Genomic DNA, 25,578 nt, shown 5'->3' on the forward strand with positions numbered 1-25,578 from the left:
GAGCACACATTAATGCCATTATATTAAAGTTGCTAATGTTACTTATCATATATAAATAGAAATGCAAAAATTTTTTTGAAGTTTTCAGTAAATATTCTATAGACATACCCAGAATCCTTGTCTGAAATCTTTTCAGTACACATTCTGTTCCTGAGAATAAATGTATTGGTTTTCCTCTTAGCAGGCAGTAAGCCTTGTTAAGAACAAGAATGATTCCATATAGCCAGAGACATGTCCATTTTGTCCTCAAGAAAGGAAAGAAATAATATTTTGTCTTCTGGAACTATTTATTATTACAATCTTGAAAATAATGGCTACTGTTAAGCTCTTAACTCCACACTGCTACATAAGGGTATCTTTTACCAGTTATTCAGGATATTATTTTCTTCCAGTACATGCATGAATTGTGATGAGACATGCTTGCATTCCTTGATAGAACAGTCACATCTACATTTGTCATGTAACTTTGTTAGAAGAGGAAGAATATAATCATTAATTTGAAAGAAGGGACTTTACCCTCTACATGTTCATACAGGAGAACTACTGAAATCCCTTTTTTTTTTTTTTTTTTTTCATTTTCTACTCTAAACTGTGAGATTTAAGTGTTCAAGTAATATAACCCTGTATTCCTTTTTCTAAAAAAATGCACTTGCTTTTAGGGTGCATTAAATAACTACTGGGTGATGAGGATGGATGATTTTAACACCACACACGATATAAAGTCAATGGGGCTTTAGGCAAAATTGCCAGAAAAAAAGTTGGACTCCCAACAACTCACATGGAAGATGGCTCTGGCCAAGTAAATGCAGACTGCAGCTGAGAAAGGAGCAGAGGCTGTAGGGTGGTCCAGTTTAGTTCAGCAGAGCTACAGTGGTCTTCCAGCACTCCTGGGGGGCAGGGCTATTACAGATGTAGGTCACCAGAGTTCTCTGTGCTCCATAGTTGAGGGTGGACATCACCAATTTTCCTTAGACCTGGAACCTTGGGTTTCAGTATTTCTGTGCTGCAGGTTTCTATCTTCTAAACCAAGATAACAGTACTGATGTCAAGAGAAATGCTTTTGAAACTCCAAAGTGCTCAGGGAAGTCCTGGAATGCTGACAATAAAAGTGGGGTTTATTTTCAATAAACCCCAAATAATTTGCTGCGATTGCTGCCTTTTTAAATCTTGAACCGTAGTCTATTCCTACCTCATATCAGCAAGTCTGTTGTCTGCTCTTGGTTAAATTGCAGAGTGCAGTTCCCCAGCTTACTGGTTGGGTGGAAAACTCTCCCAAATTTCTCTCTCCCTTCTTGGAGGCAGGAAATCAAGTGAGAGATCCATATCCGCTGCTTCTCTGCTTACTCTGATTCCTCCCAAACCAGTAGAGTCTGTGAGATGCCAGGAGAAGGAGAAGCAGCACCTCAGCATGAGCCATGTGCATGACAGGCTGTAGACAGGCTCTGGCAGTTAGTATTAATTTGATTTTCACTTACCCGATTAATCTCTCTATTGCACAAAATAAAACAGAGGAGAAAGGGCCACTAGAGATGCTACAAGAGATTAAAATAGATGGGTAAGTAAACCCAGTAAAGTAGGCCTATTTTAAATTATGGGATTAGAGTGGTTTGTAATATTACAATGCTCTGTCTTTATTATTTGATAACTTAATATCTTCTGCTTCAGAATCCTAAATCCCAGGAACCTGTTACGCTGGATTTTCTAGATGCTGAATTGGAAAATGATATTAAAGTTGAGGTGAGATTACATGGTTTCTCAGAGCCTGTTACTGCTAGTACTTCAGCATGTAACTGCAAAGCAATAAATGTTCTGGATTTTGAATGGGAATCTTTTTCAATATAGATTTGTATTTTAAATTTTTAAGATTGACTTTATAGAGATGAATTTATATTTAGACAAAATAAATCCCAGCATTATTTATAGGCAAGGGCAGTGTAATATATTCTCTCATTTTGAAAGACATCACGATTGCTACTTAAATTCTTCTTCATGAAGTAACAACTCCTGTAAAGGAAGCTGTAAAATTTTTTCAAAACAGAACACTTTTTAATAGAGCATTAAAATATTACCTGAAATATGTTTAAAGTATTTCCCTTTCTCTTATTAACACAAGATTGTTCCTGTGGCGAGAAAGAGAACTGAGAAACAAAGTTCAGTGTAGACAACAAAATGATTCCTCTGTATATTTTTCACTTACTAATTTCATAATATATTCAGAAATGGTAACTTTTTAAGAACAATCAGCTAGTTTTCTGAAATTAATGGCTTTTAAACATTTTGCATCTTTAACATATTTCTTCACTGAAATTGTTCTTTTATAATAACAGTAATCAGCCTGCCTTGGTATCTGTTTAATTCTTCCTTAAGTTTCTTTGAAATGGCTGCTTCAAGGGGAGTTACTCTGGAGCTGTGCAAAAGTGTTTCTGTGAATCAGTGCTATTACCTGAATCACACAGATGTGCTGGGAGGCACAAGAAATGCTGGACAAAGCTCCATTTCATCCACACAGAATTCATTTTCTCTGTCAGTGCCCAACATCAAGGAGTTTCATGGCGTGGTCTTGAAATGCAAAGTATACCGGAATTGTTGTTTCATAAGTCTAGTGATTCAGTATATATTTGCATAAAACAATTTCTAATTGGAAAAATCTGAAAATTGTAAACAAAACTTTTTTTTTAAGAGTTGTGACTTCAATTTGTATTAGCGTTTTCTGTGTTTTTAAGAAATATTGTGATCACTTGACTGATTATTCATGTTACATGCAACACCTACACTTTTTTTTTATTATTTCATTTTTTCCTTTCCTTCCTTGCCAATAGATTCGGAAAAAAATGATAGATGGGGAAAGTGGAGAAAAAACATTTGAAACACTGGTCAAGTCCCAAGATGAGGTAAGATAAGAACCCAAAGAGTTACATTTACAGAACTAAACAAAACCAGAAAAATAATGTGAAATGGTGAAATGCTGGGATGTTCATTTTGTAATGACAATTTGTACCATTTTTTCCCTCTAGATTTACTAGTTTTACTGTCTTATAGTAAAAAAAAAATAAATTATGTACTCAGGAAAAAAAGACTTGTTTTGTTTCTTGGTTTCTTTGGTGCATCATTAATCAGGCAGTTGTTGATGAGGTCTTACACTCTGTTCAACAGGAAATGGACCCAGCCTACTTCTGTGCATGAATTCCAAAACAAAGTGCTTAATTTGCTTGCAGAGATGTGTGAGGATGGGTTTGGTAGTTTATATTGTGGTTGGATGGGAAGAAAGTTGTGAGAAAAAATAATAAAGTAACATTTTCATGCCATAAATGAAGACTCTTTGGGATAAGCAAATTCATCTTACATTTATATCATGTACTTTCTGAACCGCTTGTTGAGTTCTTTATTTTCTTGTCCAAAATACTTATTCCTGATACACATTGCTGCAGTTTTCTCTAATAAGCAGTCATGTTTCCTAGCAATAGGAAATACTCAAATTTGATATGGGTCATTACATGTGTGCTCTACATCTTGGGGAGAAGTGAGAAGAAATCATGACTGGTGTGCTGAAGGAGCAGTTCTGGCCAGAGCATGCCCCACAGTTACAGTTCCACAACAGCTTTTTGAAACTCTGTTCTGAACATAAGTCAGTTTGAAGATATCTAATTTGATGGCTTAGCAGGCACTGCACAGCCCATATATATAAGCTCACTATAGTTAGAAGAATTGATTGCAGTTAATTCATATTGGCTTTCTCCTCTTCCCATGTTCTTCTAGAGACCTGTATCAGCACTGCCCTTGCCTCCATTACTGTTTCGTGCTTTCTCACAGTAAAATGCTAAAAAAAAGCTTTACAATCTCTGGGTAAATCCTGCTGTGGGAAAAAATTGTTTTTTCCTGGTTCCCCTGTTGGAGAATGGTGCATGAACAGGTGTTTTCTGGGGCAGAGAGGCTAAGCCCCAGTGGATGCCAGTTCTGCCCCCTCACCTCTGCCAGGAGCCCATCCTGTTTAGGATGCCATCCTATTGTGTTCCCTTAAGGGAAACTGAGTCATTCCTGACCCACTGTCAGAGTCCAAAGTCCTGCTGGCATCTGAGTTGAGCATAAACTGCCTGCTCAAGGAAGAGGCTCCATGCTGGGACATTTTCAGATTTATGTTGTTTTGTTTGAGTGCCTTTCTGGGTCTATGGGTGAAAAAGGCTCTGTGTAGGTGTTTAGAAGAGGGAGGGTTAGAAGGTCACAAAAATACAATAACAAGAATACGGTTGTACAAGAAATTGCATTAATGGCAAAGATGTTGAAGAGATTTCAGGCTGTTTGTACATTTCTCAGGCTCTGTGCTACAGAAGACCTGTAACTGTTGGTCCTGCAATTCTTTGCCCAAAGAAAGAGGGAGGGAATTATTGCAAATGCTGAAGTCAGTTACAGTATCTGGGCAGGAGGGAGGATGTAACATCCCTGGGTGCATGAGAATGTGCCAGTTACACACGGCCCAAACCACAATCTGTGTTGGAATAAAATATTCCGAGCCTTTGATCCCAGATGTTTCAATGCCAATGAAATTAATTATCCTCACCTTCCCTTGCACCATGGCCCAAGATTTTTTCCTCTACCCAGACCCCTGTGAGAGAAGAAAGGAACAGCCAGAGCTGACTGGCTATGATGACTGCTTCCAGCCATTGCACCCCCCCAGCTCCAGGCTGCTAGAACCAGAAAAAAGCTGCTTTAAACCACGGGCCACGCATGAGCCATGCATCACTTAGCACTTGATAGCTTCATATATTTTCTTAAAAAAAGGGCTGATGTGGTCGGTTGCTCTGAACTGACAGTTGCAGTCTTTGGGCTTAAAATTTATGTTCTTTTTGTTTTGCTTTTTGGTTTAAGTTTGCATCGCTTTCCTTTTGTGTTGCAGCTGGCCCCAGCAGTGTCTTGGGAGATGACTTCATACTACAGCATAGAGACTGGACTTGTAGCAAATGTGGGTGGGGTGCACTGGAGTCTCCCAAGGCTTCAGGGGCTTTCCGAGTAGCAGAGAAGATGCCATAGGAACAAAAGCATTGCCACATTTGGCAGCCGGGCTGGGTAGTAGCGAAAATTGAAGGGTCACAAAAGCTGCAATAACATGTGTGAGTTCTTTGGAGTGATCAGCTGGGGATGAGATGGTCTCAGACCGCCCACTGAGGAAGTAGGCAAAGGTAAATGGGAGCTGAGGTATGAGGATGTGTTATCTGCTGGGTTATCTTTGAAAGGAGTGTTCAGCCAATTTGCTTTCAAGCACTCTGACAATGCTGGTGGCAACAGGATTGAATTACAGCCGGTTCTTCTCTTCCCTTCCCTCCCCTCCCACCTTGGGCACTGTTTTTCTCTTGTGTGGTACACATGTGTGACCCATGACATTGTGCCTGATTTGGAGGGACTGCCAGCACTAGGTTCAAGTGGCTAATTTTAGCCTGAAGTACACATTAAGTATAAATAGGCTTCAATAGGAATCTCTTCAAACATCTTTTTACCTTAAATATATCAGGATACTAGACCCTGTTATATGCATCTTCTTTCTGGTTTTCTGTTTCTTTACATTTTCTTTCAAAAATGATTATTTATTTATACTGTCATGCTGTACTGAAAAGCAGGAAGCAGGTAATGAGAAGGTTTCAATTTATTAATGTCTTATAAGTCACCTATTTTCCACAGCCATGGTAATTTTCCCACTGTATTTTTACCACAGGGAAAGAAAGAACCAAAAGGTGTATCTGTGGTACCTTTCACCAATGTTTGCAGTGTTGCAGTGCAACAGCTGTAGTCTTCGTTGCTGGCATACTTCCAAAAATTTCATTGTAAAGTAATAATATGTTGCAGCTGGCATAATCTTATAGTTTTATAGTGGAAAACTGAGTAAAATGATGTCAGCCAGGTAGATTCATGATTAAATCTATGGGGAGCTGTGGGACTGTGCCTATCATGCTATTTTTCATACCACAAGAAAACAAATGGTAAAGATTATCATAATGTATTAAGTTACTTAAAAATAAAAATTTTTTTCAATGTTAATTTTTTTCCCAAATTCAAGACCTTCCTAATGAGATTAGAAACACATGTTAAGTTTAGCAGGGGGTGTCTATACAAACAGAATTTCCAGGCTGTGCCTGTGGTTATGATTCAAATTTAAATGCATTAAGGCAGTGGTGCTGTGACCTGAAAGGACAGGCTCTGGGTGTTTTTGGTTTTGAAATCTTACCTACAAGGTCTTTTTGTACCTGAGGGTTGTTTTGTTGGGTTTTTTTTTTTTCTTTTCATAGTTTAACTGCAAAATAATCCACAAAAGATGGATCGTCAAATTCAAATCACATAGATAAAGGTTTGCATAATGTGAAAATTATAGATCTGATTTTATTTAAATATAAACTTTGCTAATGTTCAATAAAAATTGTATGATTCTTTTGCAAAACATAAGTTTGGAAAATATTTAAGGAAAGAAGTTGCAGCTCAACCCATTATTTTTGTAAAATAATAAATAGAAATCCAACAGATTTGTACTTTATATTACACAGCATTTCTCAAAGAAAAGTCAAAGAAGGAATTGTTGAAGCTCCTTAGTTTAATAATTTAATTTTTCATCAATATCTCTTTGTAGAGGTATATTGATAAAGGAAACAGAACGTATACATGGACTGCTGTGAATGGCACTGATTACAGGTAACTCCTTGCTGTTCAATCCCTTTGTTTATTTAAGTCTCCCTTTGGTCAATTTTGGTTAATATTTGTATATTATACTATACTAGCTAAGGTGATGTGTATATTATTTCAAATTCATTTAAGCACACAGCATTGTAATACTCAAACAAATGTTGAAACATTCCTCAACATTACCTAAAACAAGTAAAAGTTTTCCAAGTCTCAGAAAATTAAACTCCTCTAGTTCAAAACTACATGGTATAAATATTGAGTCAAATTTTGACCAAAATGCTATTTCTGTTATGCTGAATCACAGTAGTCCTCAGCCAAGTTGGATCCCAGTTTCTGTTGTCTTCTGCACAGGTGTGCAGTCACTGAGAATACAAACATTAATTTGAGTGTAAAACCAAACAAATCAGTTTTAACAACAGAACATAAACCTAGGATCTTCTATTCACTATCCCATTTTTCTGTTGAACTGCCTCTGTCTTTTTACTGTGTAAGAAAAGAAAGTTTTTATCAGACTGCCATCTGGCAATCACTAGAGAAATACATTTGATTTACATGACTTCTTAATTCTGCCTGAGCTTCCTGGCATGAGATATAGCAATAAATCCTCAGAGTATCCTTGCAGAAAACCTATTAAACGTAAAATTATAGATTTTAATTAGCAGTTTCTGCTAGCAGTAACTGCTAATGACAGGTAAACTGCCACTGATTTCCCTAGAGGAGAATTGGTAGAAGGCTATCACTAAATATTCAGCAATTTCACTTATATTCTGTATAAATGGCAAATGTGTCATTAAAGGTCAGCTCATTTATGGCTCAACTGTACAACGTTTTTAATGTTAATTTCTGAGGCTCTTCATTAGGGGCTGTTTTCGTTCTGCATGGATGAAATCCAAGTGTAAAAATTAAGGATGCTACTTGGGAGTTGATGATACCTGTTTAATAATTATTCATACCTCCTGTCCTTTACATACATTTTAGAACTGAACTCTTCTATTTATGTGTAGAATTCAGCTGCAAAAAGAATTCCTACATCTTTTGAACAAAGTATAATATAAAAGAAAACATTTCACATGCTCTGTAAATCTTAAAATATTACTGCACAATTATGTTCAATAGTTTCTAGTGGTGACTGCATGGTTAAAGAAAATGTTTTTTTGGATCCCGAAGGTAATGTGAAAGCAAGTATTGTCAGATGCATTTCCTGGAGAATACTGATTTTTTTTTTTTAATTTTTTTTTTAATTAGTGAGAGTCTCTCGTTACATGATGTGTGCAAAGCAGCATAGTACTAAGTGATATTTTTCAGTCAGATCACCATGACATGTTATATTGGGATGTTAAGTGTATCAGAGGAATATTCAAAAATATGTATTTTTTTATTTCCAATTATTTGGAAATTCCTTGCTCATCTGCTAAAAAGTGCATTTGTGTTTAAAAGTGTAAATAAGAATCAAAATAAACACAGGGACCCTCAGGATTGGCATAAATGTACTTGTGTCTGTTACTAAGAGTGAGGCTGGTATATCACTGTGTACCTGCCTCATCTCGTGACAGGCCAAATTCCAAAATTGTTAATTACTTTCAAAACACAAAGAAGCTGAAACTGGAAAACTGCTGCAAATAACATAATTGCTTTACTTTTCTGATTTCTGTTGCAGTTTGGCACTGGTGTTACCATCATACAGCTTTTATTATATTAAAGCCAAAATAGATGAACCAATAACTCAAGCCAGATGTAAGTACTGTAAAGATTCCCTGGTTTTGTCTGGTAAAAGTCTCAGATTCACTTAAAAAGCAATGTTTGAAATTCATAAATTTTGTGGAATTCACTGATGTTATCATGATGTACACAAAATCTTCAGCAATGATTCTAACCTGTTGTAACATCTGAGGTGCAAGAAATATTCTATAAAAATAGAATATGTGCAGAACATGTCAGTTCCACTGACAATCCCTACCCCTTGCTCTGTGCCCATAGAATCATTGCTTTGTGTATCCTCTATTGCTGTCATTTTAAGGGTCTGGATACAATTTTTTTTTTTCATTCTATTAACAAAATATAGTGAAATAGACTATAAGAGTAAATTTTTTTTTTTTTTTTTTGTATTTCAGTTACAATATAGTATTTAGCAAATGATCTCTGCTAGAACAGTGTGAAAGCCCTATTTGTTTTGGGTTGCAGATAGGTTTTTATTTTGCATTTTACAAATAATTTTAGTGGATGTTTGCATTGTATTTTTAGATTGGATTGATTTCAAGCCATTAACAGATTCTAAAGTGATAGCTGGAAATTACACTTGTCAGTATTCAAAGGTTTTTTGTTTATTAGGTGTAGCTTAACTGTAGTCTAGGTAGAACCAATCAAAGCCTTTTAACTTTATCCAAGTGTTGTGATCAATTAAAACAAGTATGCATTAAATAGAAAGTTTGAAAAACACAGAAAACCTCTGAAAGGCATAGATACTGTTAGTTTGGAGAAAACTTGTTTAGCACTACATCATTCTCCTCTACCATTGCTCCCACACATGAAGAATATAGCAACTTTTAATAATTAGTGATTTATTTTGTAAATTTTCCCAATACTGACTACTTTAAAATTAAATTTTTAAGCAGAGAGTATGATACTCTTGATGGATTATATCATCTGTTTTTGCACTTATATCAATAAAACCTGCAAAACAGACCCTTGAAATAGCCACAGTGTATAGAAGGTACTGAGAAATAACTAAGAACCTATTCAGTCTTCAGAGATGTTTGTCTTTTTTTTTTTCAGACTATAGCTGTATGTAAATTGAACTTTTGAATCTATGTGCAATATTTTTATTCAAGGGGCTGTTTGAATAAAATATTGGTTTGTGACCCCTTGTGCTTTACCCTGTTTTTTTCTGTTTCCCTGCTTTCTCTTTCTGATGGATAGTCACATACAAAAAGGGCAAGTATATTCTCGTTGCTCAATTTCCTTCTGTTTACTACAGTTGATATTTCTATTTCTGCACTTGTATTTCTATTCCTACTGGATATTCTCCTCTGTATTCCTCATCTCAGGATTTTCTTCATGATCATTGGGTACCATAGCAATAGAAAGGGAAAAACAAAAGTGAAGTATTTTTCTGTTTTCATGCACATGTCAATATGTTGCTAATCTCTAATCCTTCTTTGGCTGGTCCTATCAGTGTTCACTGATATCAGCTACTAAAGGCATTTTTTCAGTAGGATTTACAGTGATGCTACTACAATTTAGTGGTTTAAACTTTATTGCAGGAAATACTAGGAGTTTTTTTCTTGTTCTAACAACTCAGCATCACAAATATTTATTTGTATCAGAGTTTTCTTCTAGTGAAAATATCTAATTTTTTTTCATGTATGTATGTTAATTGTGTTCCTTAAATAAATTGTTAGATGTTATCTTATTCTTGCCAGTTGTTTGCTGCATATAATAATCAAGTAATGTCTTCCTATGTTGCGAAATATTGAGAAGTATAGAATTCATTAGGGGAAAAGTGTCTCAAACATTTCTTTCAAAATTCATGGGTGCATGCAAAAGTTAGCCAAACAGTTTGAGAAGAGAAACAATGGCAAAAATTCAGTTTTATTTACTTGGTGTTTACTTTTCATCTTTTTAGTTTCAGAATCACTGAAGCTTGATAATTTTGATGAAGCTGGCTATACGTTTTTAGCACCAAGGTTGGTTGATTTCCCAGTAATAAGTGTTATTTCAGCATCTGATCTGATTATTGGCACATGGAAAATACAGGTTTAACCAATAAAGCTTCATTTGGTAAAAAATTATCAATCTTTTTTCATGCTGGAATGTAAATAGCATCTTCAGGCCCTGATTTCTGCATATATAAAGAGCTATAAAAACTGATATTGATATTTTAATGGAAAACTTATTCACATCTGGGAATTTCTTGTGGTTCTGACTTCTAAGATTTTACAACTATTTTTGAAATAGGTTTCATAATACTTACCATAACATTTCCCAACTTCAAGACAAAGTATTTCAAAGCTCTCTGTTACTTAAGTATTAGTTAATTTTAAATTAATTAAACATAAAAAATATTAAGTCATTGAAAAATTATTAATTTCAATAGTTCCCTGAGGTTTTCTTATGTGAAATTCTGGAATTCTTGTTTCCCTTTTAAAATTATGTTTGCAAGGGAAAATATATGATGATATGATAAAGACTTCCTAAAATTAAGTACCTCTAAAAGATAGTTATGATAAATAAAAGAAATTATGTACAGTTAAGATTAATTTAGATTTATTGCATTCTTTTTTTATCTGATAAATTTCTTTGTACTTTTAAATTTCAGTTAATAGATCGATTTAAATTAATTGATTGATTTATGTGAAGTTTTCTGTCTTCAAATGTATCCTAGCCTAACTGTTTCATTTAATTTTTCTGAAAGACTGAAGTTACTGAGAATTAATTGTACTAATTAGCAGCTTCCAGCAATTCACTGCTGCCCTACATGAAAAAAGTCTGGTTGATATGTAACTCTGCTTAAATGTGAATATTGGAATAGTAAGGTAAATTCTGCCTGTGGTATTTCTGGATTATGGTAAGGAAAATAAAGGGTAATAAGATATCTCAGTTACATGAAATACTAGAACAAACTTCTTTTGTGTGTCAAATTAAATTAATATAAAAGCTCATTTTAAAAAGAGAGCCCCCTGCTTTTCTGCTAGACACTCTACATTTTAATTAAAGTTGTTTAATGCCACTCATCATATCATATTTACCTCCAAAATGCCCAGTGACTTTTATTTTGCTTTCTTGCATTCATTGAATTGCCCAATGATATATTGCTTTATTACATAATATAAGGGACAGGAGTTTACTGCTTCTCTCTTTTGCATATGTCAAAACAAAGAGTTTCTATATGTTCACGTGGTTTGCACCCTAATAAAATTGCATTTAAAACTTCTCAGAGGATAGGATCTTAGCCTATAAATGTGGCTTTAGTTGAGCACAGGGCAGCTATGTGTCAGCAGCAGTCCAGGTACTTTCCTGTACAGTTTGACTGAGGAATAATTTAAATTCACTGTGCATATTTTTAGTGCAGAGACTATGATCTCCAAATATGTCCTACACTGCTCCTCAGTTTTTTTCCTGGGAGTCTATGCCCTATTTCATGCATGCCGTTTTTTTGCAATCTTAACAAATTCTTACAGTCTTAACAAAAGCTTAGGCAAGCATTTTAACTCCTTATTTACTGTAGCTGTCCGAAATAATTGATAATTGGTAATCATTAAATACTGATCACTGCAGCCAATTGACACAGGAGTACCAGCTACTTCATAATAGTTGTGCAAGCCTGCTTCGACTTCTAAATTGTCTGCTTTAATAGAAAAAGAAAAAAATATGATGAGACTGATGTTGTGTTGTTTTTCAGAGAATATTGTAATGATGTAAAAAAATCAGAAAACAACACTGAATTTCTACTGAATTTCAATGAATTTATTGACAGAAATACTCCAAGCAGCTCATCATGTAAGTACACTTCTTACCTCACTGAAATTTTTCCATAGGAAAACACCTTCTCATGGATGAGAGTTCATGCTCAAATCTTGTGGGTTTGTTGTTTTTTTTTTCCTAGTAGAAATGTGTCTAGTGTCGGGATTTTCTATCCAAGTAGACAGTTTAAAATTAATTTTCAAGTTTCTGGCTTTATTTAAGAAAGTTTGTAGGGCATTATGCATCCCGTGTCTTCCATAATTCCTCTCAGCATTTTGCTCAAGCATCAAATAACTACTGGCTCATTTTAATACACTCCAAATATTTTTGAGTTTATATTTTCTCACTTGAGCATAGCAGCCAAAGTCTCAAACAGACTCAAAATCTTGTAATGAAATCTTCAACCTGCTTTCTAGTCATTTTATTCCAAAATAAGTAAAGAAAAAAGTCCAGGACTGAAATAACCAATAACCAGAATAAAAGATAAGGAAGTTATTTTGCTGGTTCACAAATTGGTTAAAGAGATCTTACTTGGGCTTGAATGGCTTCAGACCACAGATCCATGTAAGTGCTGCAGTGTGAGCACTGGGCTTTGGGAAGGAATTAATTCATACTTTGAGATTGGGCCATAACCTCTGTTTAGAATAAATGAGGAGTTATTACCATCAGTGAGGTGTTAAAGCCTTGTTCTTAAGAAAAAAATCGGTGTTTGGATTTGGTTTGGTACATATGCATCTGTTTATCATTATTAATAATTTATATATCCTTGGAATAAGCTTTTTTTTTTTTTTTTTGTGTTGCTTTCCTCAAGTCTTTTTGTGGCATGTTGCTCTCAGGAGTAACTGATCAATTCAGAAAGAATCTCTCTGCTAGACCATGTAACTGAAGGAATGTCCACTTAGATATAATAGCTTCTCACAAAAGGGTATTTTTATGTGCATGTGTGGGTGTTTGGTCTTCTTTTAATAGAGTGATCTTATTCATTGACACATTGCTGATGGACTAAAATTTCATTTGAATACCTTCACTCAGTCTTGGAAATGAAAACATTCACCTCCAGTGATTAACAATTAATGATAATTTAATAAATCTTAATAAAAAAAGAAAATTCTTGTGTAATATTAACTATGAGCAAATACTGAGGACACAGTGATATTGCAGTATAGAGTAGTGCTTAGTAAATAATTACTCAAAAACGTTATCTACTTGTTGCTATATTCCATTTGGAATATGCAGCACTTTTTTTCCTTCTTTTTTTTTCCTAATAATTAAGTTACTTTAAAAATAGTCTCCTTAATACATAAATAGTGTCAACTAAAGGACTGAGTGGCTGTAGAAATTATGTCAGCTAAAACTGCTTTTCAAAAAGAATAACAAATAAAATCCCCACACTGAAATAATCTTCAGTAACTCTTCTAAAGTATTATCAAAAAAGATGGTTGAGACTGACGTCAAACCATCTTTTCAAATAAATTTAAGCATGGCATCTCCCCATAAGCTACTAATTCAAAATTAGTTTATTTACCTATATCTATTTTCAGATGAAAAATGTGTTTTATTTGAGAACCTGGGACTTATTTGATCTAATTATATTTATAATGTAGTTGAATTTCATTAGGAATTGTTGTTTCCTTGCATCAACTGAGATAAAAAGTGTTTTAATAAACACATTTTAAAAATAGGTTAATTTGCAGACTTAGGGGCTTTGCAAAGCTGGGGCCTATACCCTTATCACTCTCCTTCCTGTGACACAAAGATAGGTTTTTAGGACACAAAGAAAATGTTTAAGTGAACTCAGCAGTGTGAGAGCATCTATTTAACTCTAATTACCTGACATCATTTGAAGTTAGGCAGAATATCTAACATTATCAGCCACAATTTTTGTAGCTGGAGCATTTTGACAACTCAGAATTTCATTTTAGGCTTTTATTGGAGCTCCATCTCATATGGTTTCAGATGACTTACATTTTGACTCTTTTGATAGGTAATACTGATATGGTCCTTAGAGTTTTGCTGGATGCAGGATTTACAAATGAACTTGTCCAAAGTTACTGGAGTAAACTGTCTCTGTAAGTATTCTTTTTATTGACTGTGATTTTTTTATGCATTCAGAGTTTGAAAGCAAAATCTTATACATCTGTGTATATATACAGATATGCAGCTAATGTTACAGAGAATAGGTATTTATTCACAGTTATGCACTTTAATGGCAACCCTTACATAGGAATTTGTGAGAACTTCAGTCAGTTTTCATTTTAAATCTTATTTTTATTTACAGTGATGGAGTTGTTGCACAATTTGTTGTTACAGATGGTGGAATTACTAGAGTGTTCCCCAAAAGGTAAGAATTATTACAAAATGGTATAATATGATCATTTTGAAGCCTGAAAGGATGGGACAGTTCAAGAGTGGCTTTATTGGATGAAAAGCTCAATCTCCTGGGTCTAATCTGTACTGATAGCTATGAAATTAATGGAATGTCACCTGTGCACTGTTTGAAACTAATCTATCCCATTATTTTCATGACAGGCCCTTGTAATCCAAGTTTCTAATCAGTGTAGAGTAGCAATAAAAGCTATGTCTTTGTAGTAGCAGTGGGGCCATGCTAATTCCTAATTACTCCCAAGCCCTCAGTGGCTTGGCAGGCTGCAAATACTGGAAAGCAGGGGGTGAGTTGTTTTTTTTAGACTAAGATCAAACCTAAAGGGACCTCAAGAGAGAAAAATGTATCATTATCAAAGGACAAAAAGGAAATGTGAAACTTGGCATATAATAAACTACACACACCCCCACAAGTACCTGGGAATAGTGAGGGCACCAGTACAGATCTAGTGGTAAATTGCAAATTTATCTATTTTCTTAGGTTATTCTGTGTTTCCGTAAAATGTGAAAATAGCAATGAACTTTGCTTCCCAAGTGAGTTTCTTTCCTATTTTGGGATTATTAATGATATTAAATCTCTTAGGATTAAGCTCAATACATAGCATGTTCTGTAAAGGTTCATTTAGGTTTTCTTGTAAGTGGTGTTGCAGTTGTATTTGTCACAACAAATCTAAAAGGTTTTTCTAATGATTACACCTGTCTTTTAACCAGTGAAAACTGACAGAGCCTGTGGATTGTAAGAGTGAATCTCACATTTTTTCCAACTGTGAAACATTGAAAGAAATTAACCTGCAGCACAGCTTTATAAGACTAAACTGTCTTTTATTGATCCCTATTTTTTTTTTTTTTATTTAGAGCAGGAGAAGATTGGTTGGAAAATGCTGAAACTTATGAAGTCAGCTTCTATAAGAGGAGTTTAGATAATGACAACTATATTTTCACAGCTCCATACTACAACAGTAAGTCATCACAATTTAGAAATGTCCAATATAAGTGGAAGTTTCCCATACCAGATGAGGTCACTGAGAAAAGGTGCAAGCGTGACACTTCATAAGGAAAGAAATTTTGGGATAATACCTATTATTAAGGAAAAGCTAGGAGGCACTAAACAAGGTCATCATAATTTGTCATAATTTCTCAACTACTCTGGTGGCCCTGTGTGCCCAGAGTTAACCTAAGTGAAAACATAGAGAGTACTGGTGTCCATTCAGTGAATTGAAACATTGTTTTACAGAGATACTTTGGCAGAATTATTTTAACAGAAGGTGAAATAAAATTGTAAAATTGTGAAATAAAATAAAATAAACACTACCCAAAGTCTTAATCCAGCTGAGCTCTGTATGCTGTCTCAGCACACCCAGCACTGACTTGGGGGACCAGGCAAAAGGGTCCAGAGTCTGTAAGTCCATCCTCTGCACCACTACTTAGTTCAAACTTTGCTTTTGAATTCTATTTACAATTGCACTTATTCACCAAAACCAGTAGGTCTGAGATATCGTGACATTTAAAACCTATATAAGCACAATAGCAAGTGCTTGTTATTGATGTGAGCAACATTAACCTTCTCAAGTTTGTCTACCACAAATGACATACTCCTCTCTTAAACATATGGGATCCTTCACTGCTGTTATTTCATAATTATTTGTTGCATTTTTTTCTCAGCAAAATATAAAGATAGTAATTAGCTAAATTCCCTGAAGCCTTTGTTGCTCCTCAGACAGCTCTGGGGAAAGCTCTGGAGAATGTACTTTTAACTTGTCTTTTCATACTGAGCAGTGTTGACAGCAGTTTGAAGTCTGTCAGATCAGAAATTGTGCTTTATTGAGTGGTGTCAGTATACCCTCCATTGAAAAATACAGAGACAACATCAAGATAAAATCTTTGCCTCTGATCCTGGTTTTAACAGAGCTGATCACATGTGTACAGGTATTCATGGCTCTGTTTGCAGAGAAAAGAAAAGGGTACAGTAACTTTATGAAGCAGTCAAATGGGGAAAAAAAGAAGTAAAATAAACACAAATATTTCTTTTTGAAAATGCCAGTGTTAGTGATCTATCACAGGTGATAAGTGTGTACTACAGCTGTGTACTTGTGCTTTTGGACAAGGATTTTTTAAATCATTCTGGTATTTGAATAACGATAGATTGAAATTTCAGAGGACAGGCTTTTATACAACCCTAACTTCATTTTTGTCTGCTCTTTTTTTCTCTTCTATACTGTCAGAAAGTGGTGCCAATAGCTATGAATCAGGTATTATGGTAAGCAAGGCTGTGGAAATAGAAGTGGATGGGAAGCTTCTGAAGCCAGCAGGTAAGACAGAGTGGTGCTCTGTAAGTGGAGTGGAAACTCTAAATACTTTAGTTATTTGGTTGTTGCTCAACAGAGAATTGGAAATTTAATTGAGATTTCAAAGGAACTTCACTTTATAATAACATTATTTTCTCTGAGACAGTTTTAATCTTTCTAGTGGAAATCTGCATTTGAGTAAGAGTGTTTAATTTATTAGTCTCATGAACGATGTTGGTGATTGGACAACTGAACAAAAATCTTATTTTATCCTTCTCCAGTTCAATGACTTAGATGTCATTGTAATTTTTCCCCTGTTTTTTAGGATTATAGAGTTACCTTTTTTTTCCCCCCTTCATTTTACTAAAAAAGACTTTCATGTATTTCTTGTCAGTTGTTGGAATAAAAATTGATGCAACCAGCTGGATGGACAATTTCACAAAAACCACAATCAAGACCCTGGTAAGCAATTGACTAAGTCTTTTTTGAACTTTATTTGCATTTCTCAAAGCTTCAGATGCAAATAGGTTTGCTGTCTCTTTGTGCCAGAGTCACGCTGATGCCTAGTTGCCAAGTAGTTGTGGTATTTAAATCATCCAAATGCACAAAATAAATCTATGTTGAAATAGGCCGTATTTTGTACGTGTCTTGCTTTCATAATTATAAAACATGGATGCAGGCAAAGAAAAATGACATATTCTAGCTAGTAGTAAGACTGTGCTGTAGCAGTGAACAAAATCTGCAAAAGAATTGGTGAATTGGTAATTTCAATATCCAGGATGGGCAAGCAGTGTACAGGAAAGATTTATATTGCAACCAACATCACAGCATTTTAGCAGAACTTAATGAAATAGGTGCTTAACAATTTCATTCCATATATCTAATGTGTACTACATCTGAGGTGTAAATGGGAAGGGGGAAAGATTAAATGAAAATATGGAATTGATAGTGAATTTTGGAGGGAAGGGCACAAAATGAAGAAACTTAGGGAACATAAACTTCTTACTGGGTGAGGCAGTGTTGCTTGGTAGGTTGTTTGTATGCTCAGGGAATCAGTAAAAGAGTCAGGCTGGTTTAGGTGTTGGAGCTGCAGTTCAATGGGGAGGCAAATCCATTGCCTGAGTGTTAGAGCAGTTAAGGACAAAAATACATAAGTGAAAAATGGAAGGTAAGATGAATATTTCAGAAAGAATGATGATGACTCCAGCATCACCTGGTAGTTGTTCTGCTGAGGATGTAATGCAAGGACACAGATGTGTGTGTACGTGTACACATACTGCAAGAACATGAGGAAAATATGTTCAAATCAAAGCCATAAAGGCCAGCTGGGTTGATGGGTTTCCTTTAGCACATAGGATTCCCATGCTTTGAAGATTTTCTTGGTTGAAAAGTTACTTCTGAAGGCTTTCCTTCCAAATTCCAAACACATCGAAAAGCTCCTATTCTTTCTGCTTTACTTTATGCTCACAACACTGACATCTGGCAAGTCGTCCAAACTATTTACCTGTATTGAGCATAATTGTAAAGGGAGCTGTGCCAGAGTCTTTGGGAAAAGCAGTCAAGATTGTGCTTTTGATAATTACTGAATATATGTTGTTCAGAGAGATGTCTGATAAATGACACACGCTCAAAATGAATTTAAATTTATATACACTTATTGAAAATAGAATCATTTGTTCTTGTCTTGAATTATTAATATTAAACTGCAAAATACAGTTTATTTTGTAACATTTTTGTGAAGATTATCATACTTCTGTTTTTTAGTGCAACAGTGAAATCTGTGGCTGTGAAAGAAATAGCATGGTAAGAAAATGTTCAGTTTATGAATATCTGACAGAGTATTGAAATTCCTCATTCTCTCTAGATCTAGCTAAGACAGATTCTATGACTATCATTTGAGTGCTAATTTTACAGAAAACAGGGCTTAGTTGTTTATGTCTTGAGAAAGATGAAGGTTAGGAGGGGAAGTGGGGAAAAAGGGCATAAAAGGAGGTGAAGTGGTTATGGTGATGAAGTTATGATAACAAGTGTAAAGAAAAATATACAGGAAAAGCAATAGAGAATGATGTGGGGGAAAAATGTGATAAAAATAAAACAGTAATTTGCAAAACAAGAGACAAATCCTGAGAAAAAAATTAATAATTTTTAAAAATCTAAAGAAAAGGAGTACCTGAGAGAAGGGTAAGCGCAAATTTAGAAGCACCAGAGACCATAATGTGCCTTTCCACAGTCATTGGTTCCCAGCACATTCAGTATTAGGGGATCCCATAGCTTTGCTGGCACTCAGGAGAGCACAGATCCAGGGACTGTCAACATATCAGGTTCTGCCATATGCTTGCCTCAAGTCTTCTGTGTTCTTTTAAAGAATGTGAAGATCATTAAATGCAAAAATGACAGGAGGAAGGGTACTGTGGAGAGTTATCTATTTGACCTCACTGCTGTCTTTCCAGTCTCTGGCTGCAAGGATCTTTTACAAAGTGCAAAGCATATAGAATCTGTGGGTTTCCCATTCCTGCACCTGACACCTGGAATAATCCCACTACAGTTCTTGGCAGTGAAAATAATCATGCCCAGAAAGCTGGGAACCTGCCCTTAAGATTTTTACCATTGAAAACTGGAAATGGAAAAGTACTTTAAACATGGCTGAAGCACATGATAAGTTGTAGCCCCTTATTATGAGCTCAGTTCCAATTATAAACAGATTTAATAAGGATATAGCACTCTTGGAACTAACAAAGTATTGAGCAAATAGGAATTTGCAAAACAACTTCTATGAAATTAAGCCAAAAATAAGCCTTTGATCTGTTCAAACTTTTATTATACTGATAATGCTAATTATAACTTAAAATTGGCCCTTGGCTATGGGTTTTAGATTTGAAGATACTTCTGATGTCTTCAAAAAAAAAGTAGTTTCTTACAGAGTGTTCTATTGACAAATCTTTCCTGTAAAACATATTTCACTTTCTTACAATAGCATGTGGACTGTGTTATCCTTGATGATGGTGGATTTCTTTTGATGTCCAATCGAGATGAATATACACAACAGGTATGTATATTCTTTAAGAACAGAAGATGAAAACCAATAGGAAGACATTTAAAGAGAAAAGAAAAAGCATTTAACTCTCAACTTACTCTAAAGATAACATTTCTGAATCACAAAAATATTGCTGAATCAGAAATTCTAGGGGATTTGTTAGTTTTTTTGGTTTTCTTTATAGATGAAGATGCCAAATTTGCTATCAAGTTACATTCTTTGTGCTTTGCCATTAGGCTGATAGGCTGCCAATGGATGGTGAGGACAAGCAGTATGTTATCCAACCTCCTTCTTGCTCATATTCTTCTTTCTCTTCCCCAGGCAGGGTCTCATTGATACTGCATTTAACAGTTACTGGCTAACTGGGGAATGTAGAGCTGTGCACTTTGTTATGAGAAGAATACTTGGAAATGTTTTACCTTATCTCTCTGTATTGCCCCCCATCAGATTGGAAGATTCTTTGGTGAAATTGATCCTGGCCTGATGCGAAACCTGATTAACATGTCCCTGTATGCCTTTAACAAGTCGTATGACTATCAGTCAGTCTGTGACCCCGAAGAAGAACCAAAGCAAGGAGCTGGACTTCGTTCTGCTTATGTGGTCGGTAGTCCCATGTGCTGTGGCTGACAATCCATTGAAAGACTTCATGTATTCATACAGATAAAATAACCTCTTTTGGGGTTTTTTTCCAGCCTACAATAACAGATATTTTGCAACTTGGATGGTGGGCTTCAGCAGCAGCCTGGTAAGTACAAGAGTGTAGGAAATCTCTATATCCAAACTATAATTGTTCAGTGGTTTGAAACTCTATTTGGCTTGGATTTTTTCCTTCATAAAAGTTCTCTGGACCCTTTGTTTCTGTAGTTTCTCATCATGAAAATTCTTAGCTATGCCTCCAAACATGACTGTTTTGTCAATGGTTCAGTTCAAACAGTTCAAATAGTTCAATTCAAAACTGCTTTTGCCAGGTTTTATGAGTGTGTGTTCTGACTACAAAATCAGCTTCAGGAAGGAGAGTTTGGATTAATGATCTACATATGATGGGCAGTTGTGATGTCTAAATTATCAGATTTTGAATTATTAATCACTTAGCTCCCTATTTCACAATATCTTTTTTGTCTTTTTCTAGCAAGAAGGCTTAAGAAAATCAATGTTTGCTTTTCAGTGAATCATTTTACAAAACACATGAATCATGAATCATTTGGGTTGGAAGGGATCTTTAAAGGTCATCCAGTCCAACTTCCCCTACAATGAGCAGGCACATCTTCAACTAGATCAGGTTGCTCAGAGTGCCATCCCACCTTACCTTAAATGTTCTCAAAGATGGGACATCTCAACCTCTTTGGGCAACCTGTGCCAGTGCTTCACTATCCTCATTGTAAAAAATACCTCCCTCGTATCTAGTCTGCATCTTCCCTCTTTTACTTTAAATCTATCATCCCTTGGATGGATCCCTTGGAACAGGCCCTGCTATAAAGTTTGTTGTCATCTTCATTCAAAGCCCCCTTTAAGTACTGAAAGGCCACAATAAGGACTTCTGGGAGCCTCTTTTTATTCAGACTGAACCCCAACTCTCTCAGCCTTTCCTTATGGCAAAAGTATTCCATTCCTCTGATCATTTTTGTGGCCTTTGTCTGGACCCACTTACAGGCTCATGTTTTCCTGTGCTGAGGACTCCAGGGCTGACACAGTACTCAGGTGGGGTATTTTACCTTTCTCAGGCCATGCCAATTGACACTCATTTCAGCTGCTTCCCTCAGCACCACACTGGGATAAGTAATTGGCACTGATGTGGTGCTTTTGTTGTGGTGTGAATTGCACCCTTGGAGACTGGTCCTTTTTTCTAAAACTTCATGTTGTTTTTTTTCTCTAATAATAATTACTAAACTGGGATCAGTTACCTCCTTTATGAAGCTAAAAGTTAAAATATGTAGGAGCTGAAGAAACGTACAGTAATTTTCTCACAGAAGCACTCTGAAGACTGTATGTTGTATTTTATTGTTGATTACATTTAGTTAACAGGAAGAGAAATAATCTTGGTTTTCTTGGATAACAGCAAGCCTCAAAAATTGAAGATGGGCAATTATCCAGAAGAGTAACTTGAGTTCTTTTCAAACAGAGGAACTTCAGTTTATCAGTGTTCAAATCAGACTCAGCAGTCTGGTCTCAATTTAGACCTAAGGTTTATTTTGTGTGATGTTTAACTTGAAAGCACAACATTAAATTACTTTACTGTGGCCATGTTTTTAATGGAGTCTAGGTCAGAAGCAGGCAGAGAAGGCCATTAAGCAAAGTGAGAAGGGATGACCAAAAAATGGATTCAGTGAGGCACCTGGCAAAAGCAAGTACAGGGAAATAAGAGAAACCAGGTTATTAAAGAAAGCTCTAGTGTTTCAGGCAAAAAATGTGGGATAAAGGTGTGAGTGATCATTTTCAAAATTTATACAGGATACATCAGCATTTGGTTAAGAGAGTACATATCATTTCTCCTTCATGCTCCTTTAAGTCAGGAGATTTAGGACTTTTCCCAGGCTGCCTTTTTTGTTCAGTTCACTATAAATTCTGAGGTAAGCCATTACAAAGGATTACTATTTTCTGTCAGTAAATTGCATCACTATTGAATAGAATCAGGTCCCTTCTGGTCCATAACTGCTCTGTGCTGTTCCTCTGATGATTCAAAGCACAAAGTCATGGATGTGAGTGCAGAACTTCTTCAGGGAATGCCTCCATGGGGAAGGTGTCAGGCATATTCAGTTTATTCACACAGGAATAATGCTAGAAAAGGAGGAAAAGACTCTCAGGTTGAATGAAATTATACAGTCCCTTCTGTCTACAGAACAAGTGTTAAAACAGAATGAGATGAGAAGAGACTGGATCATATTTGTGGGTAGAAGCAATCTTAAAACTTGACAACTGGAAAATACAACTTAGGAAGGTTAAGGAGAAGCAGTGAGTCAGAGAATGTACCTGTTGCTGTTCCTGTTTTGACAGGCTGGTAGACAATGTCTGTGTGGCAAGCTGGTACCTACTTTAAGTAAATAACATTGGAAAAAATGCTATCATCAGTGAAGAAAAAATTAAATAAATGGAGCTCTTTAAGCTTAAGTATTTTGGCAGCATATAGGAAGAAAATGTAGTCCATACCTCAAGAGCAAGAATAGAGATGACTTTAAAAGTCAAATGTTGCATTAATGTTTTTTATGATATAATATTCCAGTGTTGATCTCTTTCTCAGAAATTTAATAAAACTTAATCAGTGAAAAGTATCTAATTCAGGAGCATTTTCTCTGTGTTAAAGAGGAGTTCCAGTTGGTTTAAGTTGTAGAGAAATACCAACATGCCTCTTCCACCTCCCACAGAGGTATAAAAGGAGGGCATGGCTGGTGTGATAACATTTCCCTTATGTGAGTCTTGGGAACATATTACAGAAAATCTGAACTGTAGAATAAAAATTAGTGTGAAAGACCTGTGAGAATGTGGGAAAAGAAAACCAGAGTCAAACTGGAAGGTTTAAAGAAACACAGCTTTGATAACTGACAAAAGCATAAAAACTATTGTTAATCACTTATATTTGAATAGATTTTAAGTATCCATTATGATACAGAAAAGAAAAAAGCCTTTAAAGATATATTGTCTTTCTGTGTTCAGGTCTATCTTACAGCAGCTGTTTCTGAGCTTGACTTTTCCACGATTCCTTGAAGCAGGTAAGTCGAAAGAATGTTAAAGAGTCAACTTTTGAGGGAAGTAGAAGGTAAGGATCTAGGCCAGGGGACGTATTTGGGTCTCCCCATTATGTCTGTGACTTAAAAATGTTGTTTGTTTGTTTTTTTAATCATTTATTTATTTATTTTATATCAGCTGATATGGAAGATGATGATTTCGGTGCTGCCCTGCCTAAAACAAGTTGTATCACTGAGCAAACTCAATATTTCTTTGAAAACAATGATAAATCCTTTGGTGGGATTGTAGACTGTATAAACTGCTCCAGGTAAAATTTCTTCAATATAAGTAATAACATTGTGATTTTTATTTATTTTACAAAAGATAGGGACTCTATTAAATAGAGAAAAATATAATTTGGATTAATTTCACAAAACTTACATAAGAAGGACAGAGATAAAAAAAGGCAGGCAATTGCATTCTCTTTTTATTCATTTAGGATTAATTTTAATTTTAATCATTAGAGAATTTAGTCAGGTTTTTTTTTTATAGTCTGTGCTCCATGAAAATTGTACTTTTATCTCTGTCATAATTTGTTTTCTTTTAATTTGTTATGTCAATTTAAAAGCATTCTGCAGTATCCCAAGGGATATGATCTTCTTTAATCAGGTTATGTATCAGAATTTTTGATGGTCAAGAGATTATGCAATTTATCTTCTAATTTATCTTCTAGTTGATAGTGCTCATGATTTAAAAGGTATGAGTCTTAAAAAGCAAGCAGAGATATTCTATTTTATTATTAAAATAATTACTCTCCAGACACCATAAGGAGGCCTATTGAAGACGATATTTATTAATGCATGAAAAAAATTGTATACTTCAGAAACATAACATCTTGGGCCTAGATCTCTGTTTCATACAAGAGCCTGCTGGAGTTTTGTATACATTTTGAGCTTCTGAAAACATCTGAGAAATTACAATTAATAGCCAGATTTCAAACAAAAAAAAAGACAATATTTCAAGCCAGGAAAGAAAGAGAGAACTTTGGAGAAAGGTGAAGAGAGCCAAAACACGCAGACATTTTTTCCACTTCCCTACTTCCTCCATGTTGCTAGTGTGTGTTTGGTTTATTTATAAACTGCAAACAACCCTTCTAACTTAAAGACCTTTTTGCAGAATTATATGGCCATAAAAATACAACAAATACACATCCAATACATGACTTTAACAAACCCTATGCTTCTCTCTCACTCTTCTTACAGAGGAGGTTTATGTTTTGGAGTTTTGTTTGTTTGTTTTTGTGGTTGGGGTTTTTTTCAGTGTTAATTGATGCTGAACTGATGTTATTCCTCAGTACAGCTACTGTGGTAGCAGTACAGAGCTAGCTATTAATTCAATTAAAGTCATTTTTTGCTCTTTTCCATTTTTTCCACTAACAAGTCTAGTTGAAAGAGGGTACGATGGAAATGTCAAAAGGATTACAAAATTTATTTTAAATGTTTCTTACTGTTTGTTAATGAAAAAGATAAACAGTAGCAGGCAGACTAAATCTGTGAAGCTGGATCATTTTATTCCAATACTGTGTGTCCTTCTCAAATGTGATTTTCCTTGCTTCATTTAAACATAGGTTTTTGTTGGCCTTTTTTCCAGACTTTATCATGCAGAGAAAATTTCAAACACCAATCTGGTGTTCATTATCAGTGACAGCCAGCTCCTGTGCCGTTCCTGTGACCCAAAGCCACTGATGCAAGCGGAGAAGCCGGGTATCCTTTAAAAATCATGTTATTTAGTAGTGTGGATTGATTTTTGGCTATGGGATACTGGGATATATTTGGGGAGAAATGACCTACTTATCCATGTTATTACCATGGTTCATGGTTGCCACTGGAACACTTGAAGTAGCAGGTATTTGTGGATGGTATCACAAATCATGTGAAGCAGCAGTCATTGAGGTAGAGAGCAAAGCTGTTATTTGTGAGAACTTAGACAGAAATGGGCTCACAGGAACTTAATGAAGCTTCAAAAAAGCAAATGGGCCTTTGTCTTGGGTCGAGGACAGAATAATTGCATAGCTGACAGGCTAGGGACAGAGTG

The 25,578-nt window shown here is 35.3% G+C and overlaps 1 protein-coding gene across 2 annotated transcripts in view; it reads left to right on the forward strand.

Moving 5' to 3' along the window:
* The window catches only part of LOC131591742 (voltage-dependent calcium channel subunit alpha-2/delta-1-like), a 362,151-nt gene that overhangs the window by 321,527 nt on the left and 15,046 nt on the right, over positions 1-25,578 (forward strand). The window contains exons 20-37 of one of the 2 annotated variants that reach the window (XM_058862758.1): positions 1,666-1,737; positions 2,820-2,891; positions 6,611-6,672; positions 8,321-8,397; positions 10,286-10,346; positions 12,062-12,159; positions 14,108-14,192; positions 14,402-14,464; positions 15,361-15,464; positions 16,728-16,814; positions 17,185-17,252; positions 18,555-18,593; positions 19,765-19,836; positions 20,272-20,424; positions 20,517-20,569; positions 23,473-23,528; positions 23,683-23,812; positions 25,135-25,247. In XM_058862758.1, the coding sequence (XP_058718741.1) occupies positions 1,666-1,737; positions 2,820-2,891; positions 6,611-6,672; positions 8,321-8,397; positions 10,286-10,346; positions 12,062-12,159; positions 14,108-14,192; positions 14,402-14,464; positions 15,361-15,464; positions 16,728-16,814; positions 17,185-17,252; positions 18,555-18,593; positions 19,765-19,836; positions 20,272-20,424; positions 20,517-20,569; positions 23,473-23,528; positions 23,683-23,812; positions 25,135-25,247 (1,465 nt within the window). The remainder of the gene's footprint in view (positions 1-1,665; positions 1,738-2,819; positions 2,892-6,610; positions 6,673-8,320; positions 8,398-10,285; positions 10,347-12,061; positions 12,160-14,107; positions 14,193-14,401; positions 14,465-15,360; positions 15,465-16,727; positions 16,815-17,184; positions 17,253-18,554; positions 18,594-19,764; positions 19,837-20,271; positions 20,425-20,516; positions 20,570-23,472; positions 23,529-23,682; positions 23,813-25,134; positions 25,248-25,578) is intronic. The other variant, XM_058862760.1, reaches the window with a different exon arrangement.

The sequence above is a fragment of the Poecile atricapillus genome, chromosome W (assembly GCF_030490865.1).
Source record: "Poecile atricapillus isolate bPoeAtr1 chromosome W, bPoeAtr1.hap1, whole genome shotgun sequence".
NCBI lineage: Eukaryota > Metazoa > Chordata > Aves > Passeriformes > Paridae > Poecile > Poecile atricapillus.